At 30.1% G+C, this 20,365-nt stretch overlaps 2 protein-coding genes across 2 annotated transcripts; one reads left to right on the top strand and one right to left on the bottom strand.

Annotated features, from left to right (window-relative positions):
* Positions 1–633: 633 nt before the first annotated feature.
* On the bottom strand, positions 634–3,374 carry LOC125850517 (L-type lectin-domain containing receptor kinase S.4-like). Its single transcript, XM_049530374.1, has one exon. It carries the CDS (start codon positions 2,864–2,866, stop codon positions 821–823), a length of 2,046 nt encoding a protein of 681 aa, XP_049386331.1. The 5' UTR covers positions 2,867–3,374; the 3' UTR covers positions 634–820.
* An 11,580-nt stretch (positions 3,375–14,954) lies between these two features.
* LOC125850506 (uncharacterized) lies at positions 14,955–17,204 on the top strand. Its single transcript, XM_049530359.1, has 3 exons — positions 14,955–15,731; positions 15,897–16,436; positions 17,082–17,204. The coding sequence occupies exons 1-3, from the start codon at positions 14,955–14,957 to the stop codon at positions 17,202–17,204; spliced, it is 1,440 nt and encodes a 479-aa protein (XP_049386316.1).
* The last annotated feature ends 3,161 nt before the right edge of the window (positions 17,205–20,365 follow it).

Below are 20,365 nucleotides of genomic sequence, written 5' to 3'. Positions count from 1 at the left end.
AATCCCATAGTGTTAAGAGCTAATTACATCTTATTTCTATTCTTTTTCAAATTACAAAAAAAAATCCTTAAATTTGGTGTAATCCGAATACATCCCAATACGTTCCGATACACCGTGTCCTAGTTTCGAATACATCTCCAATATTCTGATACTTCATGTTTTTGTTTCGGATATATCACTTAGCATCCTGATACACTGCATATAGGGATGTATCCGACCGATACATCACGTAAAGTGATGTATTACGTCCCGATACATACATCGCGTAAAGTGATGTATCCAAGAATAGAAAAAAATAGAGATTTTTTATAATTTTTGCAAATGATAGGGAGTTTTAGAGAATATGATAAAATAAGTTGTGTATTTAGATAATTTTTCCGAATCTTTTTGCCATATGTTAGACCGGATGACCATAGCATAAATCCCACATTCCATTGTTTGTAATATTTTATATATCCTTCTAAAGACTTCATTCAAAGTGCACCATCGAATAAAACACAAGTTTCATAAGTGACATTACATATTCATCCACTCCTTCCATTTTGCATCCACACCCCCTACGCCCCACCTCACCTCCTAAGATGTTTGTCTATATTATATATAAATATTTTCGGAACAATACTGTAGTTACTTATCAAACAAAGTAAGAAAACTACTTATTTTTCGAGAAAACATGTTCCTTCTTACCAAACACTCTAATTTTTTCTATATTTCTTGACCAAAAACATTGGTTAAACTTTCATAACTTGAACTTTAAAGTAGTGTTCATCAGGAAAATGTTCCTGAAAACTATAAAATTCTGCACACAACTTCACAATCACTACCTAGGTAATTCATCAGTAAATAAACATGAAAGTTGTGCAGTAGAAACAGAAACAAATGTACCATCAACATTTCCATTAGCCAAACATGATGTATGTCCCCTTGAAGATGCTAAAGAATGCATACATTCGTTTTCGTCGAATCCAAATCCTCCATTATAATCACCAGGAGCCATTGGAGCATCAGGAATATCAGCTTCACCTTCCAAGTAACTCATCACTTGTCTCATGCTAGGTCGAGACGCCGCCTCATTATTTGAACACATTAGTCCTAATTTCAACACCATCACAACTTCACTTTCATTGAACTCACCTTTCAATCTCTTGTCTATAACATCAAGAGTTTTCCCTTCTCTCCATTTGTTCCACACCATGTCCACTAGAACTAATTCCTCAGGCCCCACCTTTGAATCAATCGGTCTACGTCCACATACTACTTCAAGCAACAATGCACCAAAGGCAAAAACATCAGATTTTTCGGTAGCATGTCCTGTTCTTGGTAATTCCGGTGCTAGGTACCCCAATGTGCCTACCACCCTAGTCGTGCCCGGGTTTGATCCGTGCTCATATAGTCTTGCTAGTCCAAAATCTCCAAGCCTGCCATTTAACTCTCCATCTAATAGCACATTACTAGCCTTAATGTCTCGATGCACCACAACTTGTTCATAACCTTCATGTAAGTATAGTAAACCAGAAGCAACCCCTTTGATGATTTTGAACCTTTGCTCCCATGTCAACACCATTCTAGGTTTTTCAAACAAGAAATTGTCCAAACTTCCATTAGGCATAAAATCATACACAAGTAAAAGGTCACCACGACGTCTACACCAACCTACTAATTGAACCAAATTCCTATGACGGAGTCTTCCAATGCTAGATATTTCAGACACAAATTCACGTAAACCTTGTTTAGATTCATGTGAAATACGCTTCACAGCTATTTCCATATTTGAACTTCGTAAAACACCCTTGTAAACTTTACCAAATCCCCCAAACCCAAGAAGCTCACTATCCTTAAAACTTCTAGTTGCTTGCTTAAGTTCTTGATAAGAGTATCTTTGAGGACCAACCTCAAGCTCCCAAGACTCTATAACATCAGCATTCTTGAATCTCCTAACTAAATAAGTAGCAACTAATATACCAATCAAAACCAAAACAATTACTATAACCGAGATAGCTACGATTACGCCACTGTGCTTCTTCTTGAGACCAGGCAATGATGGAAGTAAATCCAAGTCTAGAAATTTGGCTTCACCATTCAACTTAAAGCTCCAACCAAAAACATAATGTGAACTTGCAAGCAAACCAGTTGAAGCAGAAAAACCAACATACATATTTTCTTTGAGAAATGGAGAGAGATCTATATGATAAGAGAAAAGAGGCAACTTTGGTTTTGTAGCAAATCTTGAAAGTGTAACATTAACCAAGTTGGTAACAGAATCATAATCAACCCATGCCAATATTACCTTACCACATTTGAGATTCAGATCTTGTTTTACCAAATCATCATCAAAGTAAGATGCATCAGCAGACATATTAGACCTTAAACTATTAATGTTTATACCAACATGATTATCATTAATATCCCCAAACTCAAAATCTTGTACTGTATCAAATTCAACAGCAAATATGTAATTTGAGAAGTTACCAACATCAGTAGCATTTAGTAAGCCAAGATACTGACTTGGAAGAGCTGTGCTGAAATCATTAGACTGAGAAATGGTAAAAGCAAGTCCATGACCACCAAGTTTTGGATATTCAGGGACTATAGCAAGAGCAAAACATGTTGAAAATGAAAAAGCAGTGCCATTAGTTGAGTTCTTGAACTGAAAAGGTGAAGAATAAAAGGCATGCCCCATTAATCTACTTGTTTCATTGGTTAGTTGAATGAATCCATTTTGGCTAATCTCAGCAATTCCACTTAAGGTAATGTTATTGTTTGGTTCATTGAATCTTGTATAAATGAAGCCATCAAGTTGCTGAGATGAAGCTAGGATTGAGAAGGAAATGAGTGAACAGAGTAGTACAAGACAACTATTAACCATTTCCAAAAGGGGGTTTTCAAGATTTTCAGGCCAAGTTTCAAGATTTGTAGTAAAGATTGTTGCTTTATAATGAAAAAAGCACTTTTGGGGGTCTGAGAGATATGTCACAGAAACACAGCCAAGCCAAACAAGAAGAGCACCATTTGTAAAGCTGTATTTTCAATGGAACTGAAGATTTGAGCAAATTAGTAGTAAAGATTGATGCTTTATAATGAAAAGTACACTTTTGGGGTCTCAGAAAAATGTTACACAAACAAGAAGAACACCATTTGTAAAGGGTATTTTGTTTTTCAAGACTTTCAGGTCAGATTTCAAGATTTTATCAAGAGTAGTGAGATTTGGACTGAAAGGTATACCAGATTTGAGAATTTTGTAGCAAGATTGTTCTACTTTTTAGTGAAAAAAAATGTACTATTGGTGTGTGAGAGAAATGTTACAGAAAAAATACAATCAAGGCAAACAAGGAGAGTGACATTTATTCCTTAGCAAAAATGTATTATTGTCTTTGGACTTGTAGCACTATTATGGTGGCTGTCTTTTTGTTTATTTTAGTATACTTTAGTTTATTATGACAGTGACACCACTATAAGTTGATAGTGTGTATAACCTAGGACTACAACTTAATATGTTGGACATCAAACGTAAATACGGATCGATAATTCGAATCAATAATAAAATTGAGTCAAGAATTTTTAGAAAATAACTTTTTTATCTTTCATGAGGTAAAGATAAAATTTGGGTACACTTTATACTCTTCAGATATCATATGTATAATAGAGTTATTGAGTTAATGGTACATGCTATTGATTTGTCCACTTTGTAATAGTTCAATGTCCTATTTATTGGGTTATTGATTTGGATATCGTTTTGGCTGTTTTGTTAATGAGTTGTCGATAATCTGATACATGTTATCATTTTAGTAAGATAAAATGTGTTTTGGACTACATCATTTTTAAATTAAAATTCTATTTTAGCCGCAATACATTTTTTCGGAAATACTTTTTTAATATATGTCATGGGAATATTTGTTAGCATTTATTAATCAAATAACTAAACGATTGACATAGATAATTGATACCCCATTACCCAACCATCAAAATCTTACTGATTTGATTATCAATATTGCATGCTACAACCCAAACCAATATTGTTCACACATCTCTAGTTTAAAGTTGAACTATTTTGATTTACCTCGATGTTAAACACTTTAAAGTTGAACCACATTATACAAAATGATATAATCGCACATTTTGATTCATCCATATTAACTCATTTATTTGATACTTCAAAGAAAATTATTTATGCAATTATAATCTCTTATTCCATCAAATTATTTATGCAATTATAATCTCTTATTCCATCTACCAAACAAACCCATCGCGCATAATCTTGGAGGCTTAAAGCTTAAGAAAAATAGACCTCTCATTTAACTTTTGTCTTTTTACATGGTGCTCCATTTAGAAATTACACAAAATTATTTCCAAGCCAATTTAAAATAATTCTTTTGCCCGGCAAACGTGATTTTCCTAGAAAGGAGTAGAAATATTATAATATAAACAATATGATGATCTTTATTCTTCTTCTTTTTTTTTTTTCGAAATTTTCTGTTTGCTATTTAAAGAACAGCTAAATTCAATGTTTTTATTATATTATTTCCCCTTGTTAAAAGGGCCAAAAATGCCAACTGGATAATTATGCTGTCTTTTCGTCCCTATCCTTTTGCAATTTTTCTCCAAAATAATTACTACGTGGAAGGTTTTCTATTAGCGTATAATAATAAATAAATCTATGTATTTTTAAATTTTGAATGTGTATAAATATATATTTAAATTTATATAAAATTAAACAAGTAAAATCTAACATATTCTGTGTGATATAATACATGTAAGATGCCATATATAACATAAAATTATCACGTCACATAGGATTAATGTGTTTATTTATTTATTTAATTTATACAAATTTAAATATGTATATATATACAAAAAAAATTAAAGGATATGAATGTTAATTAAGTTTTATTTCATACATACACAACCAAAAGAAAAAAAAAAAGTTTTGTCAAGCTGGAAATTCGAGAATTAAATGTCCATTACTCTACAGGTAATATACAACAGAAATTAATCTTTTGTCAAAAAAAAAAAACATAAATTAATTAATCAATTACCAATGGCAAAAGGATAACATACATATTACACGCACCCCCAAAAGAAAAAAAAATACTATATAGATATTGCAAAGTACTCTAATAAACTACTCAAATATTTACTTTGTTTTGTAAAATGAGAGCAAAATACTATAATACTAAACAAGGAGGTAAGACAAATAGAAATATTAAGTAGAAGTATTCTTTGAACTTTTTAAATATGTCTTCATTAGGGTGAAAAGACTACCCTTTTATAGGATTTGAAAACACCCTTTTACANACCAATGGCAAAAGGATAACATACATATTACACGCACCCCCAAAAGAAAAAAAAAAATACTATATAGATATTGCAAAGTACTTAATAAACTACTCAACTATTTACTTTGTCGAGAGCAGAATCCTTTTTTTTTTATAATTGGCAAAATTATTTTAATAAAAAAAAGCTACCTAGGTTCTGGATCACTATAACGGTTCATTTGACTTCTCCAGATATAATTTTGTACAAATACTATTATATTTGGCACAATACCTCTCACTTTCAATCTTAAAATTATGAATTCTAACCATTGAAGGAAAAAAAAAGTGGGAGCACCTCAAAAATGTGTAAAAAAAGTAATATAGAAATTTCTTCATATCTTAAAATTTGTATAAATAATATTATATTTGACGGCTGGACATATGGTAAGCATTTCTAACTTCCAACCTTAAAGTTGTGAGTTTGAGTCATTGAGAAAACAAATGGGTGGGAGCCCATGAGGGAATGGGTATAAAAATAATATAGAAATTTCCTCATATTTTAAATTTTGTATAAATGTTATTATATTTGATAGCTGGACGGATGGTAAGGTAAAAAAAAAAAACAATATAGAAATTTTCTCATATATTTTATCCCGCATAAAATAATACACAAATTCATAACGTATACTTGTATTATATAATTGTACTTCTCCTTTCTTTTTACTTGTTTTTGTTTTTCGAGAGTCAAAGTGTAGATTTTGATCAATATTTTAGATATATTTTTTATATCATATTAATATGATAACGATTGCAGTTTGTAGTATTTTTTCAGTTATTTCTGAATATCTAAATTCTAAATTTAAAATATTGAACTAATCTACTTTAGTCTAACTCCAAAAATTAATTAAATTGATTCCCGTGAAGCAAAACATGACAACTAAACCATAATGAAGGGAGTATTAATTATTTAAATTTCTAAATTACAAGCCAAATATCATATTTATTTGATACACAAATAACTTGTTTTAAGTAGTTACCAAACATTTACAAAAAGTAATACATAAATTAATTATCTCTGGTCACCAAACGATCCCTGGTTATTTAATAATGGATGGTTTGAAAAGAGCCAAACTTAACAAAAACATGACATTATAATAATGTATTTGCTATTAATATAATCACTACATAACTTGGCATCATGAAAATTCCATTTTTTTCATCATTGGTTCTTTTCTTTTAACACATTGCTACTAATTTTTATTTTATTTTTTTTTGGCTTTGGGATTATGTTCTGGATTCAAAGGAAACAGAAAATTCTATTAAATTAATAGTTTTGGTGATACAATTATGAAAAGTGAAGCACTAGTGGGAAAAAAAGTCCTCTGCTTTTGGCCAACTCCCATTCAGCTGAATGATGAAAGGCTCTGCTGGCCCATTCTTAGTCTGTGTCAGCATCAATATAAATATCGAATATCAAAAAAAATCGAAGCACCTAAAAGTTTGTAGCCTAAAGCGTTTGCTTTAGTGGCTTGACCCTATGACCGGCCCTGCTTAAGAGAAACTATATGGATAGTGATTAGTATTTTTTCTTTATATTATCGCAACTTAAAAAGTTTTCTTTTAGAGTTTTTGAACGTCTAAATCTTAAAAATTAATAATTCAATTAACTTCAAAGATTAGTCAATTAGTCAAATTGACTCTTGATAATCAAAACGTGATAAATAAAAGATAATGGAGGGAGTAACATCTAGGATTTGAAAAAATAGCCCAATAATGTGCATGTAACCTGTTATGTTATGATATGTAATTTAACCCTCAGCCTATATTGACTTGAGAAAATTTCATATATATAGCAATAGTTTGCATATTTACGAATCATATATAGCAATAGTCTATAGTGGATACACTCTATTCGCACATATAGTATGTCTGCCTAACTGAAATTGCGCGATTATAAGATCAACTTACGTACACTTTATGATCATCAGACGAAGATGCCACACATACAACATACATTTTACTTGTTTGTCATTGACGATTTGAGAAATCAACTCCTTCCTGATGAAGAGGCAACACATGTTTCCCTTCCTGATGATTTCCGCGGCCTCTTTGTACCTTTGCCTAATCAAGTTAGCTGGCTCTCCTGCATTTCCACTTTCCAATTCTCCAGCACTCATCATAACAGGGCTGCAAGTTTAATAAACCGAACAACCTTCTCAGTGAAATCCCACAAGTGGGGTCTGGAGAGAGTAGACTGCACGCAGATCTTACCCCTACCTCGTGAAGGTAGAGAGGTTGTTTCCAAAGTAACTTTAGTCTATTTACAACAACAACATTCTCAGTGAAATCACACAAGTGAGGTCTGGAGAGAGTAGACTGTATGCAGATCTCACCCTTACCTCGTGAAGGAAGTGAGGTTGTTTCCAAAGTAACTTTAGTTTATTTACAACAACAAAATTCTCAGTGAGATTAAATCCCACAAGTGAGGTCTGGAGAGGGTAGACTATACGGAGAGGCCTTATCCCTACCTCGTGAAGGTAGAGAGGCTGTTTCCGAAGTAACTATAGTCCATTTCCTCGAAAAAATTCCGAATAAAGTTAGTATGTTATTTAAGGCAATACTCACTTGATTCCCATCTTTCTGAAGACAAGCTCACATTGGAATGATTTACCCAAAATAAGTGGAACCTGTAAGAAACATACACAAAGTTCAAATCTTCTTTTACACCAAACACGACTTAAGCCAGAATTTTTGAACAAACATCTCTTTGACATACCTTGATATGTTGGGCAATGTCAAGAAGTTCTTGGTGATGTGAACAACAAGCTTGTCCATGAAAGCAGGAGCGATGTAGAATCCGTCCAACTTGTTGTCCAAGTTATATCTAGTCGAATGTCAAAACATATAATCAAGTAAATAAAAGTGCGCTCTCTCTAACAGCTTAACCATATAGACAATATGATTACTATTACCCCTTGGAGCCTGGAAAAGTGAATCAACCATACCTTTACCCCTTGCAATGTATTGTTTGAGATGTTTGTGCTGGAAACTTTGTTGTTCACTTTCTTTTAGGTTTTACCAAAGAAGGCAGTTGGTGGAACTGAAGTTCCAACAACAGAGTTGTTCAAACTCAACTGCAAAAAAATATATGATGTTTTCTTAGTAACTACTATAGAATCCATCTATCAAATTCTGGTTAAAGTGCCGGAGCCAGGATTTATAGTCAAAAACTTACACGTATTGTTCAATTATTCATGAATTATGATGAACGGGCAAGGTTCAATTATGCACAAATTATGATGAAAGGGCAAGATTTGGTTATATTTGTTCTACATATTAGTGGATTCTGAATAAATTATTTATACATTTTAAGTAAATGTCTTGACTCAAATACAAGGTTTGAGCAAAAGTTATTGAGTTCTGCTGAACTCGTAACTTACATTGTGGCTTTGCCCTGCCTATGATCAAATCTTAACAAAAAAAATTCTTAAATCATCCGGTTTAAGTGGGCGTTCGTCCCTGTTTCAATGTGAATTTTTTAAACAAAGTAGTTTTTGTTTTCAAAGTGAAAATGATATTTGAAAGTTGAGAATTACATTTGGTTATGAATACAAAATTGAAATTGTTTTTGAATATTTGTGAGTAATTTGGAGCGAAAACACCTTTTTGTTGTTTTTCAACTCATTGTTGATTTCCAGAATTTTATGGCCAAACGTATTTCTGGAGTTCAACTCTAGGAAAAAGTGAAAATATTGAAAATACTTCAATTTCATGTCATTGACCAAGAAAATGTGTTATGTACCAAAGTGAACAACTATTAACTACTACCTTGACAGCTCCAATGGTTGAGACAGAGGTAGCCATATGTATTATTTGACTAACTCTAAAGACACACAAAATAAAATTTATTTGAAAATTTCTCTGTTTGTAATTTTCTAAGAATATATTTTAACACTTGGTTTTGGTGAATAAATGTATGGGAAGTGCTAAGTTTTATAGCACAAAGTTGATGTTACATGTATGGCTAAAAGTGTGTATCAAAATTTATGTGGATTTGGCTTACCAATTCCTAATGGCAACACAATTGAGTTGGCTATATTAGTTTTTTTTTTTTTTGTTAGGGGGACTAGAGTGTGACAACAAAAAAAAAGAAGAGATTTTTTGGAACCATTTTGGCAATGATATATCTAAACCATTTGCGTAATAATAGAGGTATAAATAGATTAATAACATTTTAGTCGATGATATATTTACTCTAAATCATATAGTATAGGAATATATTTGAACATTTTCCTTTTTTTTAATTCTTCAATGGCCAAATGAACAGAACTAGGCGAACATCCCTACTACTTTATCTTAAAGGCTTACTGCTAGTCATTAATTAATAGGAAAATTACGTTCTATATCTAGTAGGAGAAAATATTTATGTTATATAACTCACATTTTAAATTTTTTATTCAGTTTAGTCTATATTTATTGATCTAAAATGAGTAAATTTTAAGTTTAGCAAACATAAAAATCATATTTGTATGCAATACCTATAGTTTGCATAATTGCGCTTCATAACAAACTTTATGTTTGTTATGTCTATTAATCTGTATATTTCGGTATACATGTACATAAAAAAATATGTATTTGGGTCTATTTATATATTTCGGTATACAAATGGGTTTTGCATTTGTATATTTCGATATACAAATGGGTCCTGCATTTGTATATTTCGGTCTATTTGTATATTTCAGTATACAAATGAGATGGCAAAAAACATAAAATGTTTGTTGTAAGTTACAAATAAAAGAAACTATAGCTATAACATTTAATTTGAATTAATAATTTGTTATTTCATACAATTTTCCCAATATAATTTACCTTCCATTCATTATTATACACTTCTATATAAAATTTATATATTATGTATTATGTTCTTTCCAGGTTTAATATTATATTATGTAGCGTAATATTTTATATTGTATAATAAATTTTTGAAAATTTTCACAATCTAATTAATTAAATGCATTTCAAGAACAAGAAGTTAAGAGATGACAATACACAATAATATATTCAATGTAGTCTCACAAAGTGGAGTGTACATAGACTTTACCTTTACCTCAGAGGTGAGGTAGAGAAGTTATTTTCAATAGATTCTCGGCTCAGATCAAAATCAATTTGGCAAAAGATATAATGAAAATACTACACAATAAATAGAAACAAAATAATACTATAACAAAAATAATAATACAAACAAATTACATGAAATAATTATAAATAGTTAAAAACATCGAAGAATAAAAATAATCGTACGACTACTAGTAAGGACAACAAGACAATGTGCTTCTAGAGATGGCAATAAGTGGCTACATTCCAACTTCCAGAAGCATCTATCATGAAGACATAAATGGCAATTCAAATCATACACCTGGATGTTTTCTAACCAATGATTTGTCCACGTGGCATCCCATAAGGTAGAAGTTCGAAATATTTCAATAAGTTAAAGTTAGTAAATCTACTCAATTGATCATAAATTCTATCTTATAGTCAAAACTTACACGTGTTGTTCAATTATTCATGAATTATGATGAACGGGCAAGGTTCAATTATGCACAAATATTTATGATGAAAGGGCAAGATTTGGTTATATTTGTTCTACATATTGTGTTAAAATGGTCACAAGTTATGATGTATTAACAACAATTTCTTGTATTATTTAATGGAATAAGATACAAGTACTCTAGACTATTACCGAAATCTTAGAGATACATCTTAACTAAATTAATGTTTTATTACCCCTTAAGTCAAACCACGAACATCCCTAGGCCATGGTTTACTCTTATAATAATTCCTAGAGCTACCCCTCCCTGTGAGACAAGGATGGCTGTGCCGGGTTAATCCGGCAAAATCGCTTCAATTTACGATATATTTTAGTGTATGGGTTCTAGATACCATTGTGTAGTTTATGGAGATTAGATTGAAGACGAAGAAGCAGAATAGGAAGAAGAAGCAGTAATCTGCTATGAAAGAGAATTATCCTTGAGAGTTAAAGCTCTCTCATCAATTTTCTTTATTGATTTGTTACCTTTATAGAGTACAAGTACATCTATATATACACAAACTTTCTTGAATAAACGGTTAGAGTTCCTAACTAACTCTTTGAACCTGTTAGTTATTTAACTAACTTATAAGCTGAATGAGTATTGAATTCTCTAGTTTGCTCACTCATATTGACACATAGTCATCAAAATTATTAGATATGAAAAGCAAACCATGGCAAGAACCTAGCTAAATTGGTGTTTGTCCGTTGAGATGTGCTCAGATGAATTCTGTGTTGTCGATTAGGGATTTGACTGATTTTGATACGCACCTAAATCTCGAAAGTGACTTCACCGGAAGTCTACAAAATATTGCATCCCTTACCTCAATAGGGCCAGACATTGTTTCCGGTGAAATGCTCATTCTTGCCGATGGGGTTTTAGGATTTGGAAAATTTGGAAGAAATGTAGCATTCTTTGAAACAATTTAGTTTTATAAACAGTAAGCTTCTACAGCTAAATTTTAAAAAAAGAGATCTTATGCTTATTTATATATATATATATAGTATTTTCAATTGTCATTATAATATTTCTAATTTGTAAGACATGAATATGCATATATAAATTATTATACGTTATATAACACTATATATGTTTATATCTTAGATAAACTCTTATTGATTATAATTTTGAATTTTTTTATTAATTGAATATATTGTTATACAAACTATCAAAATATTCTAGAAGTAGTAGGAATATTAAAAATAATAAATTGAGACTTCACTTGATTGAGTATACCAATTATAATATCATTTTTACTTGTATATATGTATTTTGTATTATTTTAATTACAAAAATAATTAAGACCATAGTAATTGGTAATTGTTACACTTTAGAAGACCTTTAAAGTTAAGACAATATTTTTTTAAATTTAATTATTTGATAATCTAATTTGTTTGAGATTGAAATGTCCAAGAGACACCTCAAGAAATTGAAGGTAGTCTAACAAAGCCAATTTTAAAATATAATTGATTTTAATTGAAGTGAATTAGACAAATTAATAAGTAGAAAGTAAGTACAAATTTAATTTCATTAAGAAAACTTCAATAATTAATACTAACAATAAATAGATAGTTATTTATAATTATATATAACACCATTGAATAATTTTGAGGCATTATTTTTCAGGGACCTAAAGCCATTGCTTTGGTGGCTTTAGGGTTGAGCTGCCTATTGATCTTATGAAAAAATTACTAAAATTTCTACTCTTTGCTTGAATACATCACTTTACTCGATGTATTAGGACGTACGATCGTGTAATTAAGATGTTGAGTGATGTATCCAAAACTGAGATACGATGTATCGGGACGTTGATGGATACCGAAAAGCGATGTATCGAAACATTTTGGGATGTAACCGGATTCCACCAAATTCTCAAATATCTACTGGGTCAAATTCATTCCTAAGGAGTATTAGTCTGTTAGTTCATTAGCTTGCTCTCCTTCTTAATCTTAAGCATAGTATATAAATACACTTTTAAGAGTGTAGGAAAAAAAAGATTTTTTCCACATTAGATAATTAGATATCTATTGATTTGGCAAAGCCCAAAGAAATTTAATTTAAATATTTGAGCTACTTGTATAGCTCAAGTAGAATATTAAAACTAATCCTTAATTTACACATTTCTTTATAATTAAAAACATTGTAAATAAATGCTTCAAAAGTGTCTTGTTTAAATGTCCCTAAATATTAATACATGTAACCTATCAATATATGTGAATTGATTTAGAATATTTATGTAGTAATTAATATCAATATATATTCATTCGTTACATATATATTTAATTAGAAACCGGCCTGATTTACAGTTCATCGCTCTCATTTGTCCCCTCCATATTATATTCATTTAATTACACGATTTGTCATATGATCTTTAATTATTTTTTAGCAATCAAACTTATACCTAATGAAATCAATTTTTTTTCAAAAGTACAAAATATAATTTTATAAAATATTATGATACGAAAATATAAATAATTTCACAAGTAAAAATAAAAGACTAGCACAAAATAAAAGCAAAAGTACAAATGACCCTTCGAACTTCGAAGTATAAAAAACCCATTTTCTATATTTCATTATTTAAGATTATCCATTTAAAATATTTTAATCTCTTTTTATTTTTTGTTTACAATAATCGAAATAATAACATTGCCTGTTGAGGACGTGCAATAACTCTTCCACGTAGAAGTTGACACCAAGAACTTCATTTGTTTATTATTCATATGTATCATTTTTTGTTTGTTATTTATTGATAAATTAATGTTTATTAGACACTCAAATAGTGCTAAAGTTGATGTTCACCACTCTTTATTATCCTGTCCTTTTCCTAAGAAACTCCAAGAAAAAAATAGAGACAAAGAAAAATATATATTAGTAGACTACTTCATAAATTATTTGAAGTTTGTGCAAATTGACTTTTTGAAAAATGTACTTTTGAAATTAGATGAAGATTGAGAATTTAAATTCTACGAATTAAACTTTTCAAGATTTTTAACATTGAATTTATTATATTTTTAAAATTATAGTTTTGTTACAATTTTAATAAATACTTACGCAAATTTATTCTCTACATCTAAACTTATTAATTTACTTGAAGCTATACCTATAATAACATATTTGTGCGTATTGAGAGAAGTATTAAAAAAACCTTTAAATCTTAACGTAAAATATTGGTTTCATTCCCGAATTATATTGACAGTCTTAAAAAAAGTAAATTATTGGTTTCATTCCCAAATTATATTGACAACCTTAAAAAAAAACTCCTCTACTGGACTAACTAAACCTAGATACACTCTCGATCTTCCACATGACATAAAAAGTGGTCTTGAACTCTCACAGGATCGTGATACTCTTAATAAAAAGCTGAGAGAAGAGTTGAAAACACCGACAAACTTGATGAGAATTTAGGAATTTATCTCACTCATGTTGCAAGATTGGGGATATGAATTAAATTCAGTTATTCAAATAAAGGAGTGTTTAAAAATTTGTCAATGCTTCATAAATAAAATTAATAGCTGAATTTAAGAGTGTTTTCAAGTACTTCTAATCTCGTCCCCTATTTGAATTTATCTTTCATTGACAATNATACCAAACACACCCGTAATTAAGTTCAGTTATTCAAATAAAGGAGTGTTTATAAATTTGTCAATACTTCATAAATAAAATTAATAGCTGAATTTAAGAGTGTTTTCAAGTACTTCTAATCTCGTCCCCTATTTGAATTTATCTTTCATTGACAATTTAAGACTCATGAACCATTGACAATTTTGTCCACTATAAGTCTTCCTTGTCCAAAGTTATTGCTTACCATAATAGAAATAAAAAATCGAAAAAATCGAAAAAAATATTTAAACAAATCCAATAACTACCCAATCAAACAAGAACTTATATATATATATATATATATTATATTTATATTAAAATACCTTAGCTTTAAAACTTAAGGATTTAAGTAGAAGATCACCATATCCTTATAAACACTTTTTTCTAAAAAATGTCTCACCTAGAAAAATCTTCTTCTATCTCCAATATTATTCAAGATCCATTAAAGCTCTTGAAACATAACATAGTCCCATTATTCCCTAACACAAAAATCACAAATATTTTCACAATTTTCATGAAGTGTTTACTTGTTATTTTCTTATTTGCTTCCTTTTTATTTATCTCCTTCACTTCATTTTCCAATCGATTTATATGGTTTAGTCCATGTTCTGATTGTGGTGCCATAAATATTCATACTAGTTACGCTTATAGTACTACCGTTACAAATAATATCAACGAAAAAGATGATATTACTAACATAACTCATATTTTATTTGGTATTGGAGGGTCCGCTAAGACGTGGAATAATCGAAAAAATTATTCCGATTTATGGTGGGAACCTAACGTGACACGAGGGTTCGTGTGGCTCGATGAGAACCCGGGAGAAAATGACACGTGGCCTGAATATTCACCGCCCTATAGGGTCTCGGAGGACACGTCAGCATTCAAGTACACGTGTTGGTTTGGTGACAGATCAGCAGTGAGGATCGCGAGGATTGTGAAGGAGAGTTTTGAATTAGGGTTAGAGAATGTGAGGTGGTTCGTTATGGGGGATGATGATACGGTATTTTTTACGAAGAATTTAGTAACGGTTTTGAGTAAATATGATCATAATCAAATGTATTATATTGGTGGTAATTCAGAAAGTGTGGAACAAGATTTGGTACATTCTTATGGTATGGCTTATGGTGGTGGTGGAATTGCTATTAGTTATCCTCTTGCGGAGGTCCTCGTAAAGATTTTAGACGGTTGTATTAATCGTTATCATGATTTCTACGGTTCTGATCAAAAGATTGGTGGATGTATGGCTGAGATTGGCGTTCCTCTCACTAGAGAACTCGGATTTCATCAGGTATAATATATTATTTTTTCTTAGGAAAGTAGCCTTTTCTTATTGGGCTTAGATATAACGAAGCTTGATCTGATGACTATCATTACGTTAAGATGACATTCTTTTACCATGTATAACTAGTTATTGGTGTTATATATATTCTGACAGTATAAATAATTTTTTCAGATGGACATACGTGGTAGTGCACGTGGATTTTTGGCAACGCATCCATTGGCACCAATTGTATCGTTGCACCATCTAGGTGTTATACATTCTCTAATTCCACTAATGGATCGAGTCGATTCAATAAAGAAGGTAATCGAGGCATATAAAAAAGATTCAAGTCGAACAATGCAACAAAGTTTTTGTTACGATATAAAGAAAAATTGGTCGATATCAGTATCATGGGGATATTCAATTCAATTATATCCAAATTTAATGAATGGGAAGGAATTAGAGACACCAATGAGGACATTTGAGACATGGAAAGGGTTTGAAGAGCCATTTACGTTTAATACTAGGCCAAATTATATTGAGCCATGTCAAAGGCCTATCGAATATTATTTGGATCGGGTTTTTGAGCTCGATAATGGTGAAACTTTAACGAGTTATAAGAGAATTGGTGATTATAATAAGCAATGTGAAAAAGAAAATTATTCACCAGCATTAGCAATTCAAATGGTTAATGTCACGGCCAATATTTTATCTCCCCAAGTATGGAGACAGGTAAAATTCTCCTTTGTTTTATGAATCTCTCTTTGTGTTTTTGTAGGACGAAAAATATGTTTTGAAAATAAGGTATGATCTAGAGAAAATGATTGTCCTCACTTTTGAACAACAATTTTTTTCTTCGTAATTATCTCAAACTCTTAACTTCACATTTCTATTTTCACTCTTCTACCACCATCCATATACCTAGTGAAATTTTATAAATGAAATCTAGGATGGAGACTATTTCCGATGATTTTTCTACTCAAAATACCTAAAAGTACTTTTCAAGAAAATTTTCTAAAAAGTCATTTTTCATCGTATCAAACTCTAAAAAAAAACAACTAGTCAAGTCTTCCACATTCAATGTAGTAGTAATATTTTCATTAATCTATATCCATTTAATATAGCAATAACATTAATACAATTCTATTGACTTTGAAAAAGTTTATTTGACAATAGTCAAAATTCAACCAAAAATGACATGTTATAGAACGTGACCTCTACTAAAAAGTACACATTATTAGAAAAAGCTACAATTATTTGCAAAAATGGAATGTTTCTTTATATTCTTTCTACGTGCCACATTTTAATTATTTTATTTGTTTGTCAATTTTTCATTAAGTGACTAACACGTTTTATTTTATCAATATTTAAAAACAGGCACCACATAGGCAATGTTGTGAGGTGATTAATGGTGAAGAAAATAGTAATATTATTGCTACTGTTTTACAAATCAGAATTAGAAGTTGCAATAAATGGGAATCAGCAACATTGCCCTTTTGACATTAAATTGTAAACTTTGCTAATTGTACAGCATTGTATTTGTTGTTGTGTTATCTAATCTCATTTTATATATATATTATGGTATACAATTTCTTTTGTAACTGAGTTATTTGGACAAGCAAAAACTTCCTAGTTTTTGGAGGGCCAAGTGTTTGATTTTTTAGGGGTTTCCCCAAAAATCATTATTATCAAGATTTTTATTAAGGGATTTACATTATGAAAAGTAAATATGAAAAGTCAAAGGGGCTGAGTTCAACTTCTAATGTATTCACATACAAAAAGTAATTTTAGGCATATATAAATAATATATTTTTTCTACCGAACAGATCATGAACTCTTTGATCCTATTTGGCTCAGCTATATGAAGTCAATATTAGATGTAATTTATTCTAGATACATTGTATTTAAGTTGATTCACATATATCTGGGATACATGGATAAATTCTACTCACCACCCTCATATGTATCTGATATATGTATCTAGTATGATTCACATGTATCTGGAATACATGACTATCTCCCTCCCCATCTCGCTCACCTCTCTCCTCATCTTGTTCGCCTCTTTCCCTATTTTAGTGTATTTGGTAGCAAAATACAAATATCTAAGTGTATTTCTCTCAATATTTATATGATAGAAACTCTTAATTGTAATAACATACATAATTATTTAAAATTATAAATATAATTGATAACATATACACTTTCCTCCTATCAACTAACATCATTATTGTCTATAATTATGGCTATTTTCCTCTTTATTTCTTTGGGTGTATATTTTTTTTTCTAAAAATGTTTTAAAATATCAAACTAAAAGGCATAATAAAAGAATATTCCTTAATATTCCAATAATAGTTTGACTTATGTTGTATGAACCAAATCAAAGGTATCAAGTCAACCCAAACAATTACTTTTGATGCATATATATATGTACCATACCACATGAACAAAGCATATATAGAACAAACTAAACAACATCTTCTCAATGGGTCAAAATATGATTAATCTCAAGACCAAAACTCTTTTTTTGTCACTCATTTTTCTACTAAACATTGCTCTTGTTACAAGTCGTCATGGATTTACTTCAAGATTTCATGTTTACATCATTGATAACCTCCCTCCTAATTCTAAACTAACCATGCATTGTCAATCTCATGATGATGATTTAGGGTACAAAGTTCTTTATCCAAATGATGAGTTTAATTTTAGTTTTAATATGAAACTTTTTGGCGGTACGCTTTTCTTTTGTCATTTTTGGTGGAACGATCAAAGTATAACATTTGATATTTTCAATAACTCTATAGCTGGAAATTGTGGTGTAATAGATGGTGATCATCTTGAATGTTATTGGAAAGTGCAAGAAGATGGCTTCTATTTTGGTGCTAGGAGAAATCCTCCACCTGATTATGAGAAGCAACATGATTGGAACCAATAGTTTCATTTATTAATTACATATATGTAATATAAGTTTTAAGTTATAGAAAAATATATAATCTTGTATTTTATTGCTTATGTATGAACAACAAAGATAAACGCCAACTTAGGCGTTAAATTTATGTTTTTTAGTTTGGTCATGTGAGATGAAATCATGAGATGAAGTTTAAGTTTGGTATGACATACAGTTTGAATTTTTAAGTTGTATTTTTTGCTTATAAACATAAAAACCTTAGCAGTTGCGAAAATTATTAAAATTTTCCTAATTTTTTTATATAATCTTATCAAATAAGTAAAAGTTCATAACAAAATATAATGTATACAATATCACAAATCTATTCTAAAAAATATATACCTCACTAGGATTGGTAATGTAAGACTTAGCCCCCGTTACTTATACTTATCCCTATTGAGATTTTTTTTTATTTCTAATAAAAGGCCGCTGGACACTGAATTTAGTGGTAAATTTTACCAAAAAAAAAAAATATCCAACATTTTCTAAATTAATAAAGGTCTACTGATTAATGTAATTAAGGCTATATATTTGTATACTTTTTTTTACCCTTTTGCCTGGTTCTAAACCTTTGATTGTTGGTTGTCAATCTAAGAATATTGATTTAGGATATAAAACACTCCTTTTAGGTGAGGATAGTTGTTTTACCATTCGTGAAAACGTTTTTGGGAGTACAAATTTCTCTTGTTTTTTTTTTTGGTGGTATAGCAAAAATACAACATTTGATATTTACAATGACAAAATTCTTATCTTAGTTTTTTACTATTTACTCATAAGATATAGTTAACTTTGAATGTAATCAAATTAATGTAATCAAATTTAACTTTAAAAATTAGTTAAATTGACTAATTTTGGAGTTAATATCAAATTGAAAATCAATCAAATTTTAGTTGTTATGATTTCCTTTTTTAGAGTCAAGTGATAAAAACTTTGACTAACATTTGAAGATTAGTCAAATTAACTTTTGAAAAACGCAACATGACAACTAAAAGAGGACGGAGGGAGTAAAAGACATCATAAATAAAATATTGTGTTAGGTATTGCTCCAACATTATATTAAATTAATGAACATCTACACAGCCGTTTTTTCAACGGTCAATAATTTCTTCAAATGCATATATATGTAGCACACATGACCCTATTTAGGATCTCAAAGTAGACACAACAAAAGAAATTATAACAAAAGGTGAAAATATGGTTAATATCAAGATCAAATTCTCTTTTTGTTCATTCATCTTTCTACTAAACTTTGGTTTGAGTAGTTGTAAGTCACCATTTAGCTCCATATATACGGTTTACATCATCGATGCCCTTCCAAGTAATTCAAAACCTTTGACTGTTAGATGTCAATCTAAAGATGATGATCTAGGATATAAAAACCTTTATCCAGGAGGGGAGTATCATTTTAGCTTCAAAGAAAATTTTCTCGGGGGTACGCTTTTCTTTTGTCATTTTTGGTGGAATGGTAAAAATATAATATTTGATGTCTTCAATAACAAAATAGATATATATTGTGGAGAAGTAGAACTTTTATCAAATGATCTCAATCATGAATGCTTTTGGAAGGTTCAAGAAAATGGATTTTACTTTGCACCCCACAGAAATCCTCCATCTTTATATGAGAAGAAGCATGATTGGCCAACAACATTAGCTTGATTTACATAAAATGTTGAGTCTTTTATTTGGTAATGAAATGAAGGGAAAATATTATAAAAAC

Source organism: Solanum stenotomum, unplaced genomic scaffold (genome assembly GCF_019186545.1).
Source record: "Solanum stenotomum isolate F172 unplaced genomic scaffold, ASM1918654v1 scaffold17538, whole genome shotgun sequence".
Classification (NCBI taxonomy): Eukaryota; Viridiplantae; Streptophyta; class Magnoliopsida; order Solanales; family Solanaceae; genus Solanum; species Solanum stenotomum.
This window is presented reverse-complemented; position numbering and strand designations above follow the sequence as displayed.